The sequence below is a fragment of the Agelaius tricolor genome, unplaced genomic scaffold (assembly GCF_023055355.1).
Source record: "Agelaius tricolor isolate 1412-34295 unplaced genomic scaffold, bAgeTri1.0.p SCAF_4, whole genome shotgun sequence".
Classification (NCBI taxonomy): domain Eukaryota; kingdom Metazoa; phylum Chordata; class Aves; order Passeriformes; family Icteridae; genus Agelaius; species Agelaius tricolor.
Window position 1 is genome coordinate 46,216,203 of NW_027269264.1, and position 19,495 is coordinate 46,235,697.

At 35.4% G+C, this 19,495-nt stretch overlaps 1 protein-coding gene across 2 annotated transcripts in view; it reads left to right on the top strand.

Moving 5' to 3' along the window:
- NUP155 (nucleoporin 155) overlaps nucleotides 1-17,658 on the top strand; it is a 31,609-nt gene extending 13,951 nt beyond the window's left edge. Inside the window, exons 16-36 of one of the 2 annotated variants that reach the window (XM_071425519.1) lie at nucleotides 1,220-1,308; nucleotides 2,581-2,643; nucleotides 3,606-3,665; nucleotides 3,763-3,913; nucleotides 4,743-4,809; nucleotides 5,587-5,705; nucleotides 5,913-6,016; nucleotides 7,272-7,405; nucleotides 9,219-9,410; nucleotides 10,037-10,175; nucleotides 10,818-10,953; nucleotides 11,377-11,530; nucleotides 11,791-11,895; nucleotides 11,992-12,146; nucleotides 12,575-12,704; nucleotides 12,959-13,072; nucleotides 13,531-13,651; nucleotides 14,105-14,215; nucleotides 15,002-15,138; nucleotides 15,769-15,869; nucleotides 17,088-17,658. In XM_071425519.1, the coding sequence (XP_071281620.1) occupies nucleotides 1,220-1,308; nucleotides 2,581-2,643; nucleotides 3,606-3,665; nucleotides 3,763-3,913; nucleotides 4,743-4,809; nucleotides 5,587-5,705; nucleotides 5,913-6,016; nucleotides 7,272-7,405; nucleotides 9,219-9,410; nucleotides 10,037-10,175; nucleotides 10,818-10,953; nucleotides 11,377-11,530; nucleotides 11,791-11,895; nucleotides 11,992-12,146; nucleotides 12,575-12,704; nucleotides 12,959-13,072; nucleotides 13,531-13,651; nucleotides 14,105-14,215; nucleotides 15,002-15,138; nucleotides 15,769-15,869; nucleotides 17,088-17,226 (2,521 nt within the window). In that variant the 3' untranslated portion in view covers nucleotides 17,227-17,658. The remainder of the gene's footprint in view (nucleotides 1-1,219; nucleotides 1,309-2,580; nucleotides 2,644-3,605; nucleotides 3,666-3,762; nucleotides 3,914-4,742; nucleotides 4,810-5,586; nucleotides 5,706-5,912; nucleotides 6,017-7,271; nucleotides 7,406-9,218; nucleotides 9,411-10,036; nucleotides 10,176-10,817; nucleotides 10,954-11,376; nucleotides 11,531-11,790; nucleotides 11,896-11,991; nucleotides 12,147-12,574; nucleotides 12,705-12,958; nucleotides 13,073-13,530; nucleotides 13,652-14,104; nucleotides 14,216-15,001; nucleotides 15,139-15,768; nucleotides 15,870-17,087) is intronic. The other variant, XM_071425520.1, reaches the window with a different exon arrangement.
- Nucleotides 17,659-19,495: the final 1,837 nt, after the last annotated feature.

Consider the following 19,495-nt stretch of genomic DNA (forward strand, 5'->3'; position numbering starts at 1 on the left):
GAATACTTTAATGAAGGGTATATCCTCACTGTCTTTGGCCAGCGTCTTTTGGTGCATCACCTACCTCACAGTAAAGAAATTTTTCCTAGTACCAACCTGAATCTCTTTGATCTTTTAGTTTAAAACCATTCTCTCTTGTCCTATCACTGTCTGCTCTTGTAAAAACTTGTTCTCTCTTGATTTTTATAAGACACCCTTTAAGTTGTGGAAGGTGCTATAAGGTCTCCCCAGAGTCTTCTCTCCCATCTGAACAACCCCAGCTCTCAATCTGTCTTCACAGCAGAGCTGCTCCTGCACCCTCATGGTCTTCATGGCCTCATGTGGACCTGCTCCAGAGGGTCCAAAGTCTTTATTGAAGTGAGGACCCCAGAACTGGATGCTGTGAGGTTGTGCATGTGGGGTGTCACAAGGACAGGAGGAAGAGGAGAATGACCTGACCACTCCTCTGTTGATGCAGCCCAGAATAGTGTTGGCTTTTTGGGCAGACTGTTGGTTTATGTCCAGCTCTTCATCCATGAGAACCCCTAAGTTCTAAGTTTCTCCATAGGACTGCCCTCGATGAGTTTTTTTTTCCCAGCCTGCTCTGTAGGACAGTGCCGTGACCCAGGTGCAGCACCTTGCACTTGGTCTTGTTGAACCTCATGAGGTTCTTGTGACCTTGCATTGTAGGTTTCTTGGCTGTCCTACAGGGAGAGAAAAGAGTTCTTGGTAAGATACAGCTGTTCAGAGTGATGATAAAATGTGCAGCTTGGAGTGTTGTGTCCCCAAAGATTTAATAGTTCCTTGCCAAAACTTGTGTAGGTGTAAAAGTCAGTGAGCTGTTTTCAGTAGGTTGCGAATTGTTGTTCTTCATTAAATTCAATCACAAAATCTGAGACAAAATGTGGATTGTAACTCTGGAGTTAGCAAGGGAAGACATAGCAAAGTGTTCATGTAACACTACAGGATAGAGATTAATAGAAATTACTTGTGGATGATAGAAAGACAACCATGGGTCATCTCTACTGTGCCCTTCTTTCCACTTCCCTGTAGAAACAAACTTTGAAAGATGCTAAAGCATAAGTCTGACTTAGGAATTTGTAAATTTATCTTAAAAACTGTTCTGGGATTTTTATTTCCCCTTTTAAAAGAACCCCAGAATTGCTGTTAATTCTCAAAGGCATGAAAATTGAATGGGTTGTGTAGACACGTTGAGAATTTTTGGTTTTGCAAACTTTAGATATGGTGGAGAAGCACAAATGAGATTTCCATCAGCTCTTCCTCCTCCCAGCAACGTTGGACCTATTTTGGGTTCTCCTGTTTCTGCAGGTATGTAGCAAGCATTTCATAATTTTGGACAGGTTTTTTTCCTTGAACATGTTGTTTTGTCTTCTCACAAGTACTTGTGTTCTTTTTGTGTGAAATAAACTATGTTTTTCACTTACTAGCTAGTTAATGACAAGAGCTTTTTCCATTTCTCTTGAGTGATTTTTTGATTTAGTGAGGGGGTCCTTATCTCAAAGGATGTGTCCATATGTCATATACTCTGTTAAAACACTGTGAAGAGGGTATACATTTGTTACTTCCAGAGTCATTTCACCAGCTCAAGAACAACTTATCAATAATGAATTTCAGATTTCATGAAGCTTAGCTGGTTGCTGTGTAGATATAACAGTATCTTCCTAAATTATCATTACCATGTCTCTACAGATACTGCTTATGAGAAGGAAGAAGAACTTTGATCAAGAAATGAGTTAGTCATTTGGAGTGATTTCTCTCTTTAAAAGCTCTGTCTTAAGCATTTGGTTTCTGCTTCAGTGTTCAGTGCTACCTAAAGAGGAGAAAAATGCTTATTTTTTCTCCTCAAAACTTGGTGCTTCTTGGAGTGAAGGCCTTTTTGTACTTTCAGATCGGCTTAAATTTCTACAATTGCTGTCCCTTAATATGCATTACTCAATTTCAGATTAGAAATTAATGATGATGATTTTGAAATTGTGATTGAAATACTGAATTAAATTAGTTACTTTTTTTATCTAGAACTCATTAGTGTGTTAAATCCTCTTCCTTCATCTGACATATGGCATTCAGTTTTACACGACAGACTTGGGAAATAAACTTGTTTGCCCGGAATTCAAGGAAATTCCGTTTCATTACCATATTTTGACAAGTATCCAAATTCCTAAGTATTGGAGAAAAGTGTGGTGAACTAGGATGAAAAACAGTTAGGAAAAACAGTTGACCCTGTTTTTCAGAATTCTTAACTACTATTAAAACTCTAAAGAGGAATGACTACTTTAATGAATTGGTGGCATTCCTTTCCAACCCTTTTGTTGTGGAACAGTAACAGTGTGGGCGAGAGCTGAGGCAAGGCATAAGAATGTAAAATTAAATCTGAGTCCGAGGGAACAGTAGCTATGGGAAGAACAGGTGCTAGGAGCAGACTAAGAGTGAAATGGCAGGAAGCTCTATAGTCAACAAGCAGACTCATTTTAGGACTAAATGTGTTTTTCCCAAGTCTAAATGTTTGTTTATTTTTGTCGTTCAGTCATAAATGCCTCTTTCAAACCTAGTATCAAAGCGGATGTTTCCATTTTGCTTCAGTAACAGGTCCAGGTGGAAGATGGCACCATTCTTCTCCTACTACTTTCTCGGTTTGCTCAAAGGGTAGAGAACTGTCATGTGAAATTAAGATTCTGGTGTTGTGGATGTCCCATGTGGTGGGTCAGACACTGCTGACAGAAATTCATTCAACCACCTCATAATTTTGCATGTGAAACTAACATAACAATAATGTTAGCATTAAAAGGCCAGGTGCCATTTCCATCTTTTTCCCACTGTTGAAAGTCTAGTCATGCATTTGCATGCTGCTTTTCTGCAATTTTGTGCTTAGCTGTAGCGCACATGGCAAGGTGCTCTGAGAATGTATTGGCACTGTGTTATCCTCTGTGCTGTTGTGTGTTGCCAAGTTGAGAGAACTGTAGCAAATTAGGCAAAATTGTATCCTTTGGTAAAAGCCAAATTTTCAGAGTGCCAGTTTTTTTTACCTTTTCTGTGATACATCACCTTGTTTACTAATGGTATGTGGACATTTTTGTAGATGACCACACATGCTCCTGACATTTTGAGGTTTTAAGTTAGCTATCCAGACTTAATTTACAGGAAGAGATGAAGTATTCATGGCTGAACTTGAGGCTGTAGACAGTCTCAGACTTAGTGTTTTGAGTTAGCAGTGTTGCTGTAGTGTTTGTACATCTGTCCCACATAAAAACGAAAAGTAATGTTACCAGTGTTCAGCATTCAGAAGGTGAGGAACAGCAAAAAAATATGTGGGCAATATTATATGCAGTGCAGACAACAGATGGTGTGCAATAAATTAACACATGAACGCTAGGAAGAATATGTTGCTTCAACTGCTCTTGAAGGAAGTGTATCCCTTTATTTGACTTGTGGAGTGTTGGTTGATGAGAAGTGAGTGCAACTTGATACTTTACTATAAACAAAACATTGAAAGTATTTTATTTAACAACTTTGCTGCTTTTGCACAGATACTTCACGGCGTATATTTAGGAGGGGGCAGTTTTGGATTCTGTTTCACAACCTTACCTTTATTTCTTTTCCCTTCTTAGGTACCCCTTTGACTGTTGATAGTCCATATTCTAATCCTAGCATTTTGACATCTGGGCAAGGTAACACCTTCTTCTCTATTTTTATTTATTAATTTTAAGTTTTTAAGGCCTTTTCATTGGCATTGAAATGAGTAATATTTACCTATTTTCACCCTAGGTATACAACCTCCTGCTATGTCAACTCCCATTTTTCCTCCTGGAAATTCCATGTCTCACCCTAGTACATCCATTAGCGGAATGATGGGTCCCGAGATAGTATTTTCTGGAAGACACAATGGCATCTGCATATACTTTGCCCGGATTATAGGGTGAGGTCTTTGTAGAAAGAGATTCTATCATTCAGTTCGTTCCATAGTTCTTCTTTGCACTAATAGGTGCATGTAGGTGGTGCATTCTGTATTAATAGCCTTTAAATTGGAAATTAGTACATTTTAATGTTGTATTTATGTAATACCTGTCTATATAAAATGTTGGTTTTGCATCTCTTTTAATAATAGTATTTTCAGTGAATGCCTAGAGCAGGAAAGTTGCTTAGATACTGAGCCTGCAATCAAGTGCATTAACAGAACTCTGAAGTCTCCAGGTTTATTTTTCAAATCTATGAGTTGTGAGTTTTAGATTCCTTCTGAAGGATGAAACAGAAATGCAGAGGGACTTAAAAGATCAAAGTCCTATATTTAAGTAATTTCTATGTTTAGTCAGAATCAGAAGTCAGAGCAATGAAGCATGACTAAAGATTCTCTTACCTTGGAAGCTGAGCCCTAAACAACCCAAGCAAGAAGAGAGTTCTGCATATGTTGGTGATTTGTCTCCATGCTGACTGGGAAATAAATTTTTGTTATGAGACTTGTTTGTTTACACTGTATTTCCAGGAAATTATATTCATCTATAGTATTTGAAAGCATCAAATGTAATTGAATTAAAGTTTTTAGATCTGGAATTTTGCTAATTATTTTTATCTACACTATTGATTACTATACAATGGCTAGTTTTTAGAATATTTAGTTTTCATCCAAAATTAATCCTTTTTTACACTTTTAGCTTCAAAGTTTTGCCATTTCTTTTTCAAGAAATTATACATAGAAGACTAACAAAAATGCTTGGTTAAATAACTTGGTTTTTTTGTTTGTTTTGCAGAAATATTTGGGATGGCAGTATAGTTGTGGAGAGAGTTTTCAAAAGTGGCAATCGAGAAATTGTTGCAGTATGTAAAAGATTATTCTGTGTTCTTTAAAGTTTCTTTTAATATTTAAGTCCTTTTTTAAACTTCCATTCTTAGTTATAAACTGTTTGGTACAAAACCAATCGTTTGCCATGTCACTGTTTTCTTAAGTGCTGAGCTCTTAAATGATAATTAGTTGTCCTTTAAAGCTCTGATTTTAAATAATACTTTCTAAGAAACCAAACTAATTTAATCTCTGCTCTTAATTAGCAATGACTGGTTTTCTCCACGTTTACTGATGTCACTTCCTTGATACCCACTTAGGGTTTGTGCATGCTCCCTCCAGACAAACCCTAAAAACAAAATGCTTTAGTGATTTGGGATAGTCACTGCAGTTGTGGAAGGACATAGGCAAATCATGAAATTTTTTTGAACTAACATCTTGCTGTTTCATTTTTTGTCCATGATGAAAATAAAATCTTTTCTGGCAGTGGCTGTTAATAGAATCCAGGGCTCAATCCTTAGAGTTCTAGCTTAGAGTTGGAAGTAGTAAAGCATAGCTGATTTAGTTATTGGGGGCAAAGAAAGTAGCATCTTGAATACTGTGTATCTGCAGAGGACTCCTGCCTCTTCACATGTATGCTGCCTCAATGAATGTGATATAATTATGTTGTGTTCCAGTGATCTGTTACTAGCACACAATTTATTTGTTGTACCCTCTTATTTATCTTTTCAGTGATGTTAGCTTAAAACTGAATTTTTTTGGAAAAGAAGTTTGAAAATCCAGCTTTCTGTAAAGAAGTTTGCTTTCTTTTGTAGATAGAAAGCAGTGTTCCATCCCGTATGCTGGAATGTGTACTGCAAGAACTAAAAGGTTTACAAGAATTTTTGGATAGAAATTCACAGTTTGCTACAGTAGGAGCACTTGGAAACCCAAGGTATTATTAATTTTGGTAAATTTACATGTGGTATTTAATGTCCAGCTTTTGAAAAACTACCATAGGTGTTTTGCTGAGTTGAAGTGTTTGTATATTTTCCTGCTGCAACATTCAGATGCTAAAAATGAGTTGGTTACATTCATTTTTAAGGGATTTGGTATTTGTAATCATATTAGTGGTTTTTTTGGTTTTTTTTTTAAATTGCAGTTTCAGCACACCAGCCAATCTACAGCAGAGACTTCTGGGTTTTATGCGGCCTGATGGTGGAAGTTCTCAGCAAGTCCAGCAAGAACTCCAAAGGAAATATCATGGTATGTAATTGTTTTTGAACAGGAGGTATCAAGGAATGGTGCATTTGGATGTTGCTTTTCTCACTTTTCTTGTTAAATCATCTGAATAAAAAGGCCTTTTTTACACACAAATTTTATGTTAAATATCATGCCATTGTTTTGCACACTTACCTGTCTCCTTTTTTCCTTCCTAATGTTCTCCATTATGGATAAGTTTGTTTAATCTCCTCACTACAGTACTTAGTAGCTGCACAACCATTTATATTTACAAGATAGCATTTACTAAGCTGTTATTTTATGAGACAAGTGAGCATGATGTCATCTTAAAAAAGTACTGTAGTGCAAGTTTCCAAAGGTACAGTCATTGAAATGTCTACAAAACTTTGTTTAGAAATATGAGGTGTGTTACACAGCCCATTTGAATTCTTGTCTTCTTATAGTGCAGCTTTTACCCAGCATTTGCAGGCAAGTTGAGAAATGTTGTTACTGCATATATGGAATTGAGAATGTTAGTGGTCCACGTGTGTGTAATCCTGGGCTTTTAATAGTGTAAATGTAAACATTTTCTGTAAGTTACTATGTAGGATTTGGTAGACCTTTAATAATTTTATTTTAATTCTTTACCGAGTTCATCAATGCTTTTAGATTGCCGAATGACACAATGTAATTATTTTTAACCTCATTTGTGAAGTGTAAACACTCAAAAGTAAACATAAATTGTAGCAATTATGTTCTGCCTATGTTGTAAGTATGAAAACATTGTCCTTTCAGTTTGTATAATACATCTTACCAGATTTAAATGTTGTAGTTTTTGGAGTAGTTGTTGCTTTAAAGATAGTGTAGACAGTATTGACCACAGTTGTAATTGTAAGTGTTTTCTTTACAAGTAAATACAGGTAATCAAACAAAAGGGAATATGTATGGGTTTAATTTGATTTCTTTTATGTTCAGCAGAAATACATTTATACCTATATTTGAAGCAAAAGTAAAAATTTAAGACTGATGTGTAAATCTAGTGCACAGGAAACCATACTTGTTTTTCAGAGAGTACGATTCCTTTGTTGCATAGTTTAAATAAATGTTAATAGAGGGTTATTTGTTTTGGGGCAGTGTTAACATGGCATTTATCTCCCAAGAGAGCTAGGCAGCATTAATCAACAATGGAAGAGGAAAAAAGATAGACAGTTAAGGATATGGTTACCGAAAAACTTCAAAAACTTACATGCTGTTTTGAAACATGTGGAACAGCTCTTGCTGACAGTCTCTTGTTTTTCAGCTGAGGCACAGCTAACTGAGAAGACTTCACTTCAAGGCATCCAGCAGCTTGTTCGCAAGACCTGCCAGGCACTGGCTTTATGGAAGTTGCTATGTGAGCACCAATTCAGTGTTGCTGTAGGTGAGCTTCAGAAGGTAAGATCTGGATAATACAATTTTAATTTGTTTGTACTAATCAGCTGAATTTCTTTTGCTACTTAAGTATTCCCAAGAGACTGTTACTTAAATTAATTGAGAAACATATGAATTTTAAGCCGCACACAAATTTTTTTATACATGGTCACGAGTGTTTAAGAGATTGACATGTATTGACACAATTACTCAATTTTATGCAATTGGAAGAGTCACTAACAATAAATTGTTCTACTTTTATTGATAATTAATACTGAGTCTCATTTATAAATTACTGGTTTTTTACCTTAAGCACATTCGGCAAAATGTTCTGAAAAGAATAGACCAGCATATTCCAGCCAAGTGGAATTCACTCTTTGCCTTAGTCTTGGTGAAAGATGGAAAGCAGTAGGGTAATAGAGTCCTTGCTCTTCTGTGTAAGTAGGGTACCTGAATGTAGCACAGAACAGCTGAGGTTGGGAGGAACCACTGGAGATCACCTGTCCCCTTTGCAGTGGGGGTAATAATCTAATTGATTCTCAAAGCAGGGGCAGTTTACAGGACTGTGTCCAGTAAGGATTTTTATATCTATAAAGGTGAGAACTCCACAGTGTCTCTGAGCAACCTGTTCCAGTGTTGAACCACCTTTAGAGCAAGAAAGATTTCTATTCAGGTGTAATTTCCTTCACTTCAATTTTTTACCATTGTGCAGTGTCCTGTTATTGGTTACCACTGAGAAAAACCTGACTCTGCATTCCTTACACTTTCTCAAATTGTAAGGAATGCAGAGTCAGGTTTTTCTCAGTGGTAAAAATATTATAAAAATATTACTAAGATCCCACATATTGCCCTCTAAGCCTCCAAGCTAAATGATCCCAGTTCTTTCAGGCTCCTGGTTTGTAAAGAAGGAAACTTGTAGAACAAAGGGTGCTATTGCTGTGCACCCTTTGCTGATGTTGAATTCATAGCCAACCATTGAAAAAAGCTATTAATTTGAATACTGGGCATTTTGTCCTAAAATTTGATTGGGTTATTTGAGAAGTTGTATTTTTTGTTCTCAAAAAGAATTATTTTAAAGCCTTACAGAGGCACAGAAGCTGTTGCTCTTCACAGTGTTGCACTGGGGAGCTTTGTGCAACTTTTATTTGTGTTGGACAAGTGGCTAACTAACTGTTTAACGAATAAAACGTTTTCCTTTGTCTTCAGTAGCTGTAGCTGTATTATCATGCTGTTAGTATCATCTGTTGACACTATATAGACACTACCTAGACCCTACTGGCAACTATGTGCATAAATATTCATAATAAACTTCTAAAAATTAGAAACCTTCAGTGTAATTTAATCTTGAAAAGCAAAATGAGTTCAGACCTCGAACTTTCCAAACTTCTGCTTTTATTGAATCTGTCATTTTTATTCTTCTGAATATTAAAAACTTTGATAGTCTCATAGGGTATGCATTCTGAAAGTGCCCTGTGAAGTAAAAGGAACTGTTAATTCCATTCTTACTGTCAGAGATCTGAAACTGAGGGACATATAGTGAAGATGGTAGAGAAAGTCTGTTAAGAGGAGTTTTCACTGTCCTTGCATCCAGCAAGGCCTTTAGTAGTAGCCCTTGCTTTATTATTTTTATTTTGCTATAAAATGTGTATTTTAAATAATGTGTTTCTCTGCTGTACATTGTAGTCATTGGAGTTTTGTATCTTTAATTCTTTTTTTAAATTAATTAATTTTTTAAAATTAATTAAACAGTTAATTTTGATACTGGAACATTCAGACATTTCTAAACAGGGTCAAGTAAAAGATTTGGTAAACTAATAAAATTCTGTCTCATCTTCAGGAACTTCAAGAACAGCTAAAGGTTACTGCTTTTAAAGACTTGGTGATTAGAGATAGAGAGTTGACTGGAGCACTCATTGCCTCTCTTATAAACTGTTACATCAGAGATAATGCAGCTGTGGATGGAATCATTGCCCATTTGCAAGATATCTGCCCTCTTCTTTATAGCACTGATGATGCTGTGTGTTCAAAGGTAAGTGCACTTTTAGATTTTTACAGCACCCAAACACAACTTGAGAACATACACAAATGAGATACATTGGGCAGCTTGTAAGTCATTATTATGCTCAAGTAGTTTCAGAAGCAGAAGAAGATGAAGTTAAGTTGTGGGCATATTTTTGTCTTTAACTGATTAATGCTGAACATTACACAAAAATTATTTGGTGCATTTACAGTTATTTTCATAGTCTCTTAACTCTAATCTGATCTCTAATCTTAACTCTGTCTTCTTTATGTTGATAAAATGTTGTCTTATTCCAGTCTTTCTCAGCATAGTATCTTGGTTTTTGTCCATTCCACAGTTTACTGGAATTAGTGACATACAATTGTGTTTAAGAACTTAAGTCTTTGAAGCTTTTTAAATAAATGTGAAACAAGTAACTGGTGAGGAGAGAACAGGAAACCAGTTGGTTAAGTCTTCAGCTCTTCTAATGTATTGTAGCCTTTCTGCTGGAAACTTACTGACCAGAGAGTGCATTTGAGAGGATGGTCTTTTCTTCTGTTTCAGCTTTGAAATTAGAATAATAGCTCATTGACAGTATCCATGATCTGTTCATGATGTGCTCATGTTAATAATTTCCATTTTGTATTTGTTTTTAGGCAAATGAACTTCTTCAGCGATCTCGACAAGCTCAAAGCAAAACGGAAAAAGAGAAGATGCTGAGGGAGTCACTGAAAGAGTACCAGAAGATCAGCAATCAAGTAGACCTTGCTAATGTTTGTGCACAGTACAGGCAGGGTAAGAGCCAGTCACTGATCATGCTGAATAATTTCATGGTGTGCTTTCATGCCATCTTTTCTGTTTGGTTTTTTTTTTTTTTTTTTCTAACTTTTTACTCAGTTTTGTAGTTTTTTACGATAAACAATTGCTTAATAAATCTTAAAATTAAAATGTGCCAGCCTTTTCTTTTTTTAAAACCTTGCTAGATTTAACAAGCCAACCGAGAAATCCATTTCTATATTAAAATAGTCCCATATATTTACTTCATATTGCAGTGTCCATTTGTTTCATGTATGTGGCTGAAATATTCCACTAGATTCTATGTAAGCAGGTACCTTTTATACAAAATACACTGTTTGAAAGATGGTTCTGAATCCTAATTAGTGCACTATATCAGTTACATATACATTTAAATTATGTAACAGCTAAGAAATGGGCATCTGCACAGTATTATGTGTTGTGCAGGACATTCTATGCAACTTAGTATCTTAACTTCAAATTTACATATAAATGCCACAGGTGGGAACAAGTGTAGATTTCAAATTATATGGACCAGAGTGAGTAGTGTAGCATTTGCTTGAGAAATGTTTGATGTCACTTACCATTTTGTTGTGAATGTAATACAATAATGAACAGTGATACTTGTTCTGATTTTCCTAGTGCGTTTCTATGAGGGAGTGGTAGAGCTCTCTCTTACAGCAGCTGAAAAGAAAGATCCCCAAGGTCTTGGCCTTCATTTCTATAAAAATGGAGAACCAGAAGAAGATGTTGTTGGACTCCAAGCTTTTCAAGAAAGGCAAGTTTTCAAGATAATTTATGATGATTATATGGTATGCTTTATTTCAAGTGACTGGGAAATTAGCTCTTTTAAGCAAGGAATGCAGGGGCATAATAAATAAGCATTTTATGATAAGGGACACAATACAAATATTTTTGCCCATCATGCTCTCCTTGATTATGATTAATATGGCAGCAACTTAATCTGAAACGGGGTAACAGATGCAGAAAACATTGTGATCAGAACACTACAGAAATACTTCTTAAAAAGATGAACAAGAACAAACTAGATTGTGAGATCCAGCTGACAAGAAGCTGACAATATTCTTTAAATCTTAGTAACTGTCTACAAAGGCATACAATAACACACTTGAAAGAATTATTTTATAGACAGTTGCAATGAAAATTATGAGGCTTTTATTTTCTTTTGCTCTGTTTACAGATTGAACAGCTACAAGTGTATCACTGACACCCTTCAAGAGTTAGTGAATCAAAGTAAAGCTGCTCCTCAGTCTCCCAGTGTACCCAAAAAGCCAGGTCCTCCAATGCTGTCATCTGATCCCAATATGTTAAGCAATGAAGAAGCTGGACATCATGTAAGAAACTCACAAAAAAGTCATGACTGCACTCCAGAGAACAGTGTGATTTGAAGGGATCTAGAATTTATTATTTTAATGAAATTGTGGAGTAGTTTAATGAAGTGAAGGTTTGTCATGAATTGGCCTCAATATCTAGAGCACCCATGGAAATTATGACATGCAAATAATGTGAACCTAAGTATCGTCACATGGTTATTCAAGACTTAAAGTAATGTAACCACTTCTTTAATAGCAGTTCTGATCTTTTTTCCCCTTAGTTTGAACAAATGCTAAAGCTGGCTCAGCGTTCAACAGATGAGCTCTTCAGTATTGCACTTTACAATTGGTTGATACAAGCTGACTTGGCAGACAAGCTGTTACAGGTGAGCTTGTCTATACACAGTGAACTGGGAGAGGTAATAATGCTTAAAAGGCAGGGAAGAGCAAGAGTATAACTGTTATCTTTCTGATGTCTTCAGGTTACTGCCCCCTTTTTGGAGCCCTACCTGGTGCGGATGACCAAGATTGACCAAAACAAAGTCCGCTATATGGATTTACTCTGGAGATACTTTGAAAAAAACAGAAATTTTAGTAATGCTGCTAGAGTCTTGGCCAAGTTGGCTGACCTCCATAGGTATGAATTACATGTGCTCTATTGTATATATATTGAGGTAACTAGGGAGAAACTGAAAAAAACAAAATCAAAATATTTTGTGTAAGTACTTTTTAAAAAGGAGGTTTTCTAAAAATAAAAAAAAAAATAGGTATGTTAGCTTTAAATCTAGGCAATTACTGGAAATCAGTGATAATGTTTATTTTTCTATTATACATTACTTTACAATGTATTTCCTGTAATTACAACTTATTAAGTGGCCAGTTCTTATTGAGAAGTACACTAGAACTGAGCGTGCAGCAAAAGGGCTATGTGGTTGCATTGTGTCATGCATGATTTAGTAAAATCTGAAAAAGGCACATATTACTTCCCAGAGTCTAGCTAGAATATAACTAACCCTAAAATAATTATATTAAGTACTCATTTTATTATGAATATTTATTTTGCAGCACAGAAATTTCTCTTCAGCAGCGTCTTGAATACATTGCACGTGCCATTTTGAGTGCCAAAAGTTCCACTGCCATATCCTCTTTAGCTGCAGATGGTGAATTCCTACATGAACTAGAAGAGAAAATGGAAGTAAGAGAAAATATTAATCTAAGCTACACTGTAAATGCATTATTTCACTTTGTCTCATTGGCACATAACAGTTTTACTACCAGTTCTGTATAAACGGATTTCTTTGCTTTCATCCTGTAAAGTTAGGCCGATGAAAATAGACTTAATGGTGTAAGCGGCAATATTTCTACATTTAAATAAGCTAAAGTTAATTCTGGGTGTATTTTGATTAAATTAATTCAATCTTGAAATACTGTATTTTCCTCTTAAACAAGGTTGCAAGGATCCAGCTTCAAATACAAGAAACATTACAGCGGCAGTATTCCCATCATTCTTCAGTACAAGATGCAATCTCCCAGCTTGATGCTGAGCTGATGGATATAACAAAGGTGATTAAAATTTCCTTGTGTTAAAGTCCAGTTAATCAAATTTTGAGGAGAAAAAATGTTTTGCAAAGAATGACTAGGAAGAGTAATAGGCAGTTTATCATTCCTGGTCTCAGAATGTCTGTTACCCTGGACTGTAATTTTCTGTACTTTATTAGTAAGATAATACTTTCAATCTTCAGTATTTTAATTTCTTTCACATGTTTATCTTCATTATAACATCTCTTAAATTTCTTACCACACAGAAAAAATTAATGGAAAATTAAGTTTTCATTTCTAATTCATATAAAATTTAGTGTTTTATCTAAGAAATTAAACTAAACGTAGCAAAAAAAATTTTAGTGGTTGATAACAGTTACGTTGCATATTTACTAGTCTTTCAGACAAAATAAGAAACAACTGATTTTTAAGACTTAATTTGATCCTATGTGAAAAGTAAAGCTTGGTAATTTTTCTTCCAGTTGTATGGAGAATTTGCTGACCCTTTTAAGCTCTCGGAGTGTAAGCTTGCAATTATACATTGTGCAGGTCATTCTGATCCTATCTTGGTGCAAACTCTCTGGCAAGAAATCATTGAAAAAGGTAGGTCTTAATAGAGTAGGAGTTCTGATGATCTCTCTCATCCTTTACCATCAGTTAGTAATTCACTCTCTGTTTCTGTTGTTTTTGATTGTTTGGGGGTTTTTCCCCCACCTTGGTTTTTGAGCTCAAGTTTACCATTGTGCTAACAACATTGATCAGAGATCTAAGGGAAAAGCTGTGTGGTAGTGTGTTTGTTGTGGAGTTCTGGAATGTGGTTTTGTTTGTTTGTAGTTTAAGTAGGTTTGCATGGAACTTCACAGAAGCATAAAGACTTAATGTACATGCAAACACACCAGAAAAGGTTGTACTTTTACTTCTATGTGCTGATTTTTTTGTTGACAAGAGTGTAAGATTTTCATTTATTATTTATAAATTTAGGTGCCTTAGTGTAATTTTGTATAAATGTGGTACTTTTCGTGAAGTTCTCTCTAAGCTTTTTCTTTTCATTTCCAGAGTTGAGCGACAGTGTATCTCTGAGCCCTGCTGACAGAATGCAAGCACTTTGTCTGAAGCTAGCATTGCTTGGAAAGATCTATGCTGGCACACCTCGCTACTTTCCTTTAGGCAAGTTGTTAGCCTGCATAGTAAATAAGCATATGTGTTTGATGGATGAGTTTCAGCTTTTTTTTTTACTCTTAGAAAAAGTTTTAAACTAAGAAATGTTTCTCATTTTTTAATCTCAAAAGAAATGGGAAATAAATGAAGTTTAGGTGGCAGCAGCAGTTACTTTTGGATGGCTGTGCAGATCCCATTTTAGAAAGTAGTAAAGTTTGTTTGCATCAAAGCACAGAGTACAAAATGTGTATTTATACATTTAAGATTTTAAGCAAGCACATTTATCTGCTGTCGCTTGAAATTCTATATGAGCCATCTGCCATTTGAAGAAGTAGATTCTGAAAATTATTCGGGAGATTTCTGGCTAGTTTTTAAAATTTCTGATTTTCTGATGCTCTATGTTTTGAAAATGTGCTATTATATAAAAACCTGGCAAATATATTGTTCAGCAGTAAACCTTATTTTATTTTATAATACTAAAATAATGTGCAACTAACATTAAATATGAACATTTTGTGCTGACCAATACCCTGTTAATTGTTACAGGCACTTAAACAAGCTTCAATAGATTTTCTGGCCATTCTAGCAAAGGTATTCATAGTATGTGTTTTGTGTAGAAACAAAAGTTTCTGAGTTTTTCTCCACAACATAGTTGCAAGGCAAAATGGTAACAAAATACTAAGTATGAGTAATCCTTGCCATGCACTGCTGATAGTAAATTATTTAAATGCCTTTGTTTCATGGACTCCCAGTAACAAGTTGGAATCTAAATGTTCCCTCATTTATGTCCTCCAGATTTTCTAGTGCAGTTTCTAGAGCAACAAGTCTGCACTTTGAACTGGGATGTAGGTTTTGTAACATACACCATGCAAGAAATTGGAGTGCCATTGCCAAGGCTGCTTGAAGTGTATGACCAGCTTTTCAAAGCACGGGTAAGGAAAATTGCACAAAATAAAAATTCTGTGTTCAACTATTATCAAGGTCTCTCTTTAATGGGAAACATGAAATAATATAAGGAAGGAAATAACAAAATATACATTCAAAGCTTTGCTTTCTTTACTCAAAGACTTTTAAAAAGCTGCATTTTCTCCCTGTGAATAAAATCTGTGGATTTTATTCATTTCAGTACCAGAGCATGATGAGGAAATTTGTAAATTCTTTTAGTTCATCTGGAGCTAGTTTAGGATGAAATAGGATTAGAATTCTTATGTTGCAGAAGGAACAGCATATATTGAGTATATTAATTTTATTTGTTTCCTAATAATGATTAAAATTTGTTGTATTACTAAATCTCTGATCTATTAATGCAATAAGCAAAGAAGTTTGACTTTGTGGAAATGGAAAACTGAGTTAAATTTATGTATATTAACTATGTAATTTAAAATAATGTTTAAATGTAGGCCTAAATGTAGATGAAAGTAGAATTCCTATTAATCTAACTTTCTTGATACAATAAGTAAATACTTGCACAGCTGGCAATTCCTGTACACACAACACTTTTTTTTGTCTTGTCTCCTTCATGTTTGTGTCCTTAATATTTTGTGGTTTGTTTTTTCTTTTAGGATCCATATTGGAGTAGAATGAAAAAGCCTTTGCACCTCTTGGAGTGTATTCATGTATTACTGTCAGGATTTGTACAGGATCCAAGCAGAGTACCTATGAGGTAAAAGGATAGCTATATCCTAATGAATAGTGAAACATAAAATATTCTAAAATACTTCACTCTAGCAATTCCCAAAGCTTTTCTTCTTTAGGGTGAAATTAATATTTTATTCCTAACACTTGTCATTCAAAACCATTTGGTAGAAACTTGTTGAAGTCTGCCTTCTAAACTACTTCCACAAAGGTAATTTTCGTCACATCACTGAAGATACTTGAGGAACCGAGGGGATTATTTTGTGGTTTTTTGGCAATATACTTTAAGGACTAGTTCAGACAAATCTGTTGCAGTGTGTGAAAGTGGGGGAAAACACAAATTGGGCATTTTTTAATTGAAACAGTGAACTGTTTCATGTACAAATTCTAGAAGCTCTGAGTTACTCTAGGAAAGAGAAAACTAAACATTGGGATGGATCTTCCCCAATTGTTTATAAGAGGTTGATGATGAATCAGTCTTCAAGACTAAAATTCAGCTTAGTTCACACCAGGAAGAAATTTAGGTGTAATAATAGAAAAAGTTTCTAGCGAAAAAGATAGCTAAGTACTTGAAAAAGTTGCCTGCATATCACCTCTAGCTTTTACAATTTTTATTTGAATAGACTATATGAACTTCAGTCAGAACTATCTTGTCTCAAAAACAAAAATCAGAACTAGGCAAAGTCTTGATAACTCTTCTAAACATAGATGTTGCTGATTCTTTTGAAAAATGTACATAAAAATATCCCCTGTTCACATACAGTGTACTTCTATCTTTTATCACTTTATTGGTCTTCTATGGCTGGTTGATTTAAATACTCTATTAGAACTTCAGTGAATGCTGTCTGATTTTAATACTTCTTTCAGTAATACATAAATTGAGATTTAATTATAATTTATGACATTTTAACTGCTATCTACATTAATAACTTATACATTGACTATAATAATATCTAAAGTAGTATCTAAATATTTCACATTGCTATAAACTGTATCATGCTTTTAAAGTATTTGTCAGATAAATAGTAATGAGTCATTTATTTTCCCATTATGCCTTAGTCACAGGCATTAGATTTCAAAAATAAATTTCTCTTAATGAGTAGTTAAATACTTAGAAGTAGCTGACAGATGTCTTACTGATACACTATTCCATTGCAACTCAAAGAATTCTCATGTTCTAGTTCAGATGAATTCTGAGATACAGGATTAAAAAGGAGCTCATTGTTATTCTGTGTTTTGTTTGCAGGCGACGATTCACAAATGTTTGCTTGGATGCTGTTAGTTGCTACCTGGTTGAACTTCAGTCTATGAGCCCTACACTAATGGTGCAGACTACTATTGGGAATTTTAAATCTCTACAGGCCAAGTTAGAAAGGCTTCACTGATTGAGTAATACAAGAACAGAATCATTAGTGCAGGTAATAGAAACTGAAATAAAGGCTCCAATGTTGGCACTGAATTACAAATGAACAAATCCTCAGAAAGAAAATCCTGAGAGAGTTTTCTCCTGCCATGGTTATCAAATGTGTGGCCGGTATTCATGTGCTTCCTAAAAGTATCTACAAATTGTAGAATGTAAATGTGACAAATGGAGTTTCTTTTACTTTTACTACTACTAGTTTTTTTAACAATAGAAAGCTTTTTTTTTATACTGTTGAAATAAAATACATTGTGTGATCTTTGCCATGGGGATAAAAATATTTCAAAAATATTTTCTTTTTCTTTATTTTAAATAATGGGGAAAAGCAAATTATTTCCCCTATTCCATCTTAATTTGTTGTATCTGTTAAAAATCAAATAAAGAAGTCAAAAAATGACTTCTGTCTATTTTTATTACATGCACACAAACACCAAATTGTATTCACACCTAGAATCCCCTCCCTCCCCTGCTGCCCACAGGGCTCTGGATGCATCCCAGGACAGGTTTGGCTCTCTGGGCTGTGAGTGCCATGACTGGGGCATGTCCAGCTTTTCACCCACATCTCACACAGATGTGTGGGGGACCATCTAAAAGGCTTTACAGAAGTCCAGACAAATACCATCTGTATCCCTTCATTTGTCCACTGTTGGAGTCACTCAAGCACGAAGGTTACCAGGTTGATCAGGCAAGGTTACCCTTGGTGAAGCTGTGCTGGTTGTCCCAAATCACCTCTCTGTCCTCCAGGTGCCTCAGCACAATTTCTAGGAGAACCTGTTTCATGATCTTCCCAGGCATAGAGAGGAGGTTGACAGGTTAGTAGTTCCCAAGGTTGTTCTTTCTTCTCTTTCTAAAGATGGATACATTTTCTTCAGTCACCTGAGACTTCACTTGACTGCCATGACTTTTCAGTTATCATGGAGAGTGGCTTGGGAGCTACATCAGAGAATGTTCTCAGGATCCTGGGATGCATCTCACTAGGTTCTACAGACTTACAGGAAATTCAGGTTCCTTAGGTCATCATGAACCTGATCTTCCCTTGCAGTAGGAAGCACTTTGCTCCCCTAGTTGCCATCCTGCTGTCCATCAACTCAAGAGGTGTGGGAAGACAGGTTTCCATTGAAGACTGCAGCAAAAATGTGGAATACCTCAGCCTTCATCAGTTAACAGTTTTTCATCACTGTTTATCAGGGACGTTACACCTTCTCTGGCCTTCATTTTCTAGTTCACGTACCTGTAGAAGCCCTTCTTGTTATTCCTTATGTCCCTTGCCAGTTTCAGTTCCAGCTTCTGGAAAGCCTTCCTTACCTCATCCCTACATAACCAATCTTTCTCTATACTCTTCCCAGGTTCCCTGTCCTAGTTTCCATTATATGTGCATTTACTTCTTTCCTTTTGGTCTGATCAGCAGTTCCCTAATTTGCCATGCTGGTCCCTAGCTTCCCTTGCCCAATTTCTTGTTCCTGGGAATTGCTAGGTCTTTTACACCATAAGACAAGAAAATCCATTAGAATAGGGATTTAATCCATCAGCCTCTAGATTATGGGCCCAGCATGCTTCCGCTGCTTCACTCTGCTCCTCCCAATGCCTCTCAAGGACATGGGACTCCCATCAAAGTGCCTTTGTCCAGACAACAGGAATGAAAAGTGTTGGAGAACAAGGGCATCAATCCTGCTGCTTCTCACTTGCTGAGTGCTCCTACAGAACCTTTACTATAAAATAGGAGTGCTCTAAAATTTTGCTTAAAGTACATTTCTTTCCCTCTTAACTACCAAATACATTCTCGTGATTTTAAGCCAGCAAATGCACTCATTGATGTAATATAAAAATTAAAATACAACTCTTTTTTACCTTGTTAGATGAAGAAAGAGGTGAAATATTACAATTAGCTTTTCTTCTTTGTCAGTGTTAAAAACTTAAAAGTATTTAAATAGAAGTAATCCTGTGTGTCCTGGGAAAAATATTTGCTTCTTTCCATGTAAAATAAACCATCTTTAAGTATTAGAAGTTACCTTCTGCTAAGCTATGTTTCATACCAAGGATAGCATGCATTTACCCTGGTCTCGTTAGTGCAGTTCACACAAATAATGTCCAAAGTCTTGCCTGATATATTTAACTAAATTTCAGTATTTGCATAAAAAATGTGTTGTGTTCAGCCACATTCTGTAATCTGTGATTACTAAACAGATTTCTATTTTCAGATCTGGAGAAATAACTGAAAAGTTTTGAACAGACAC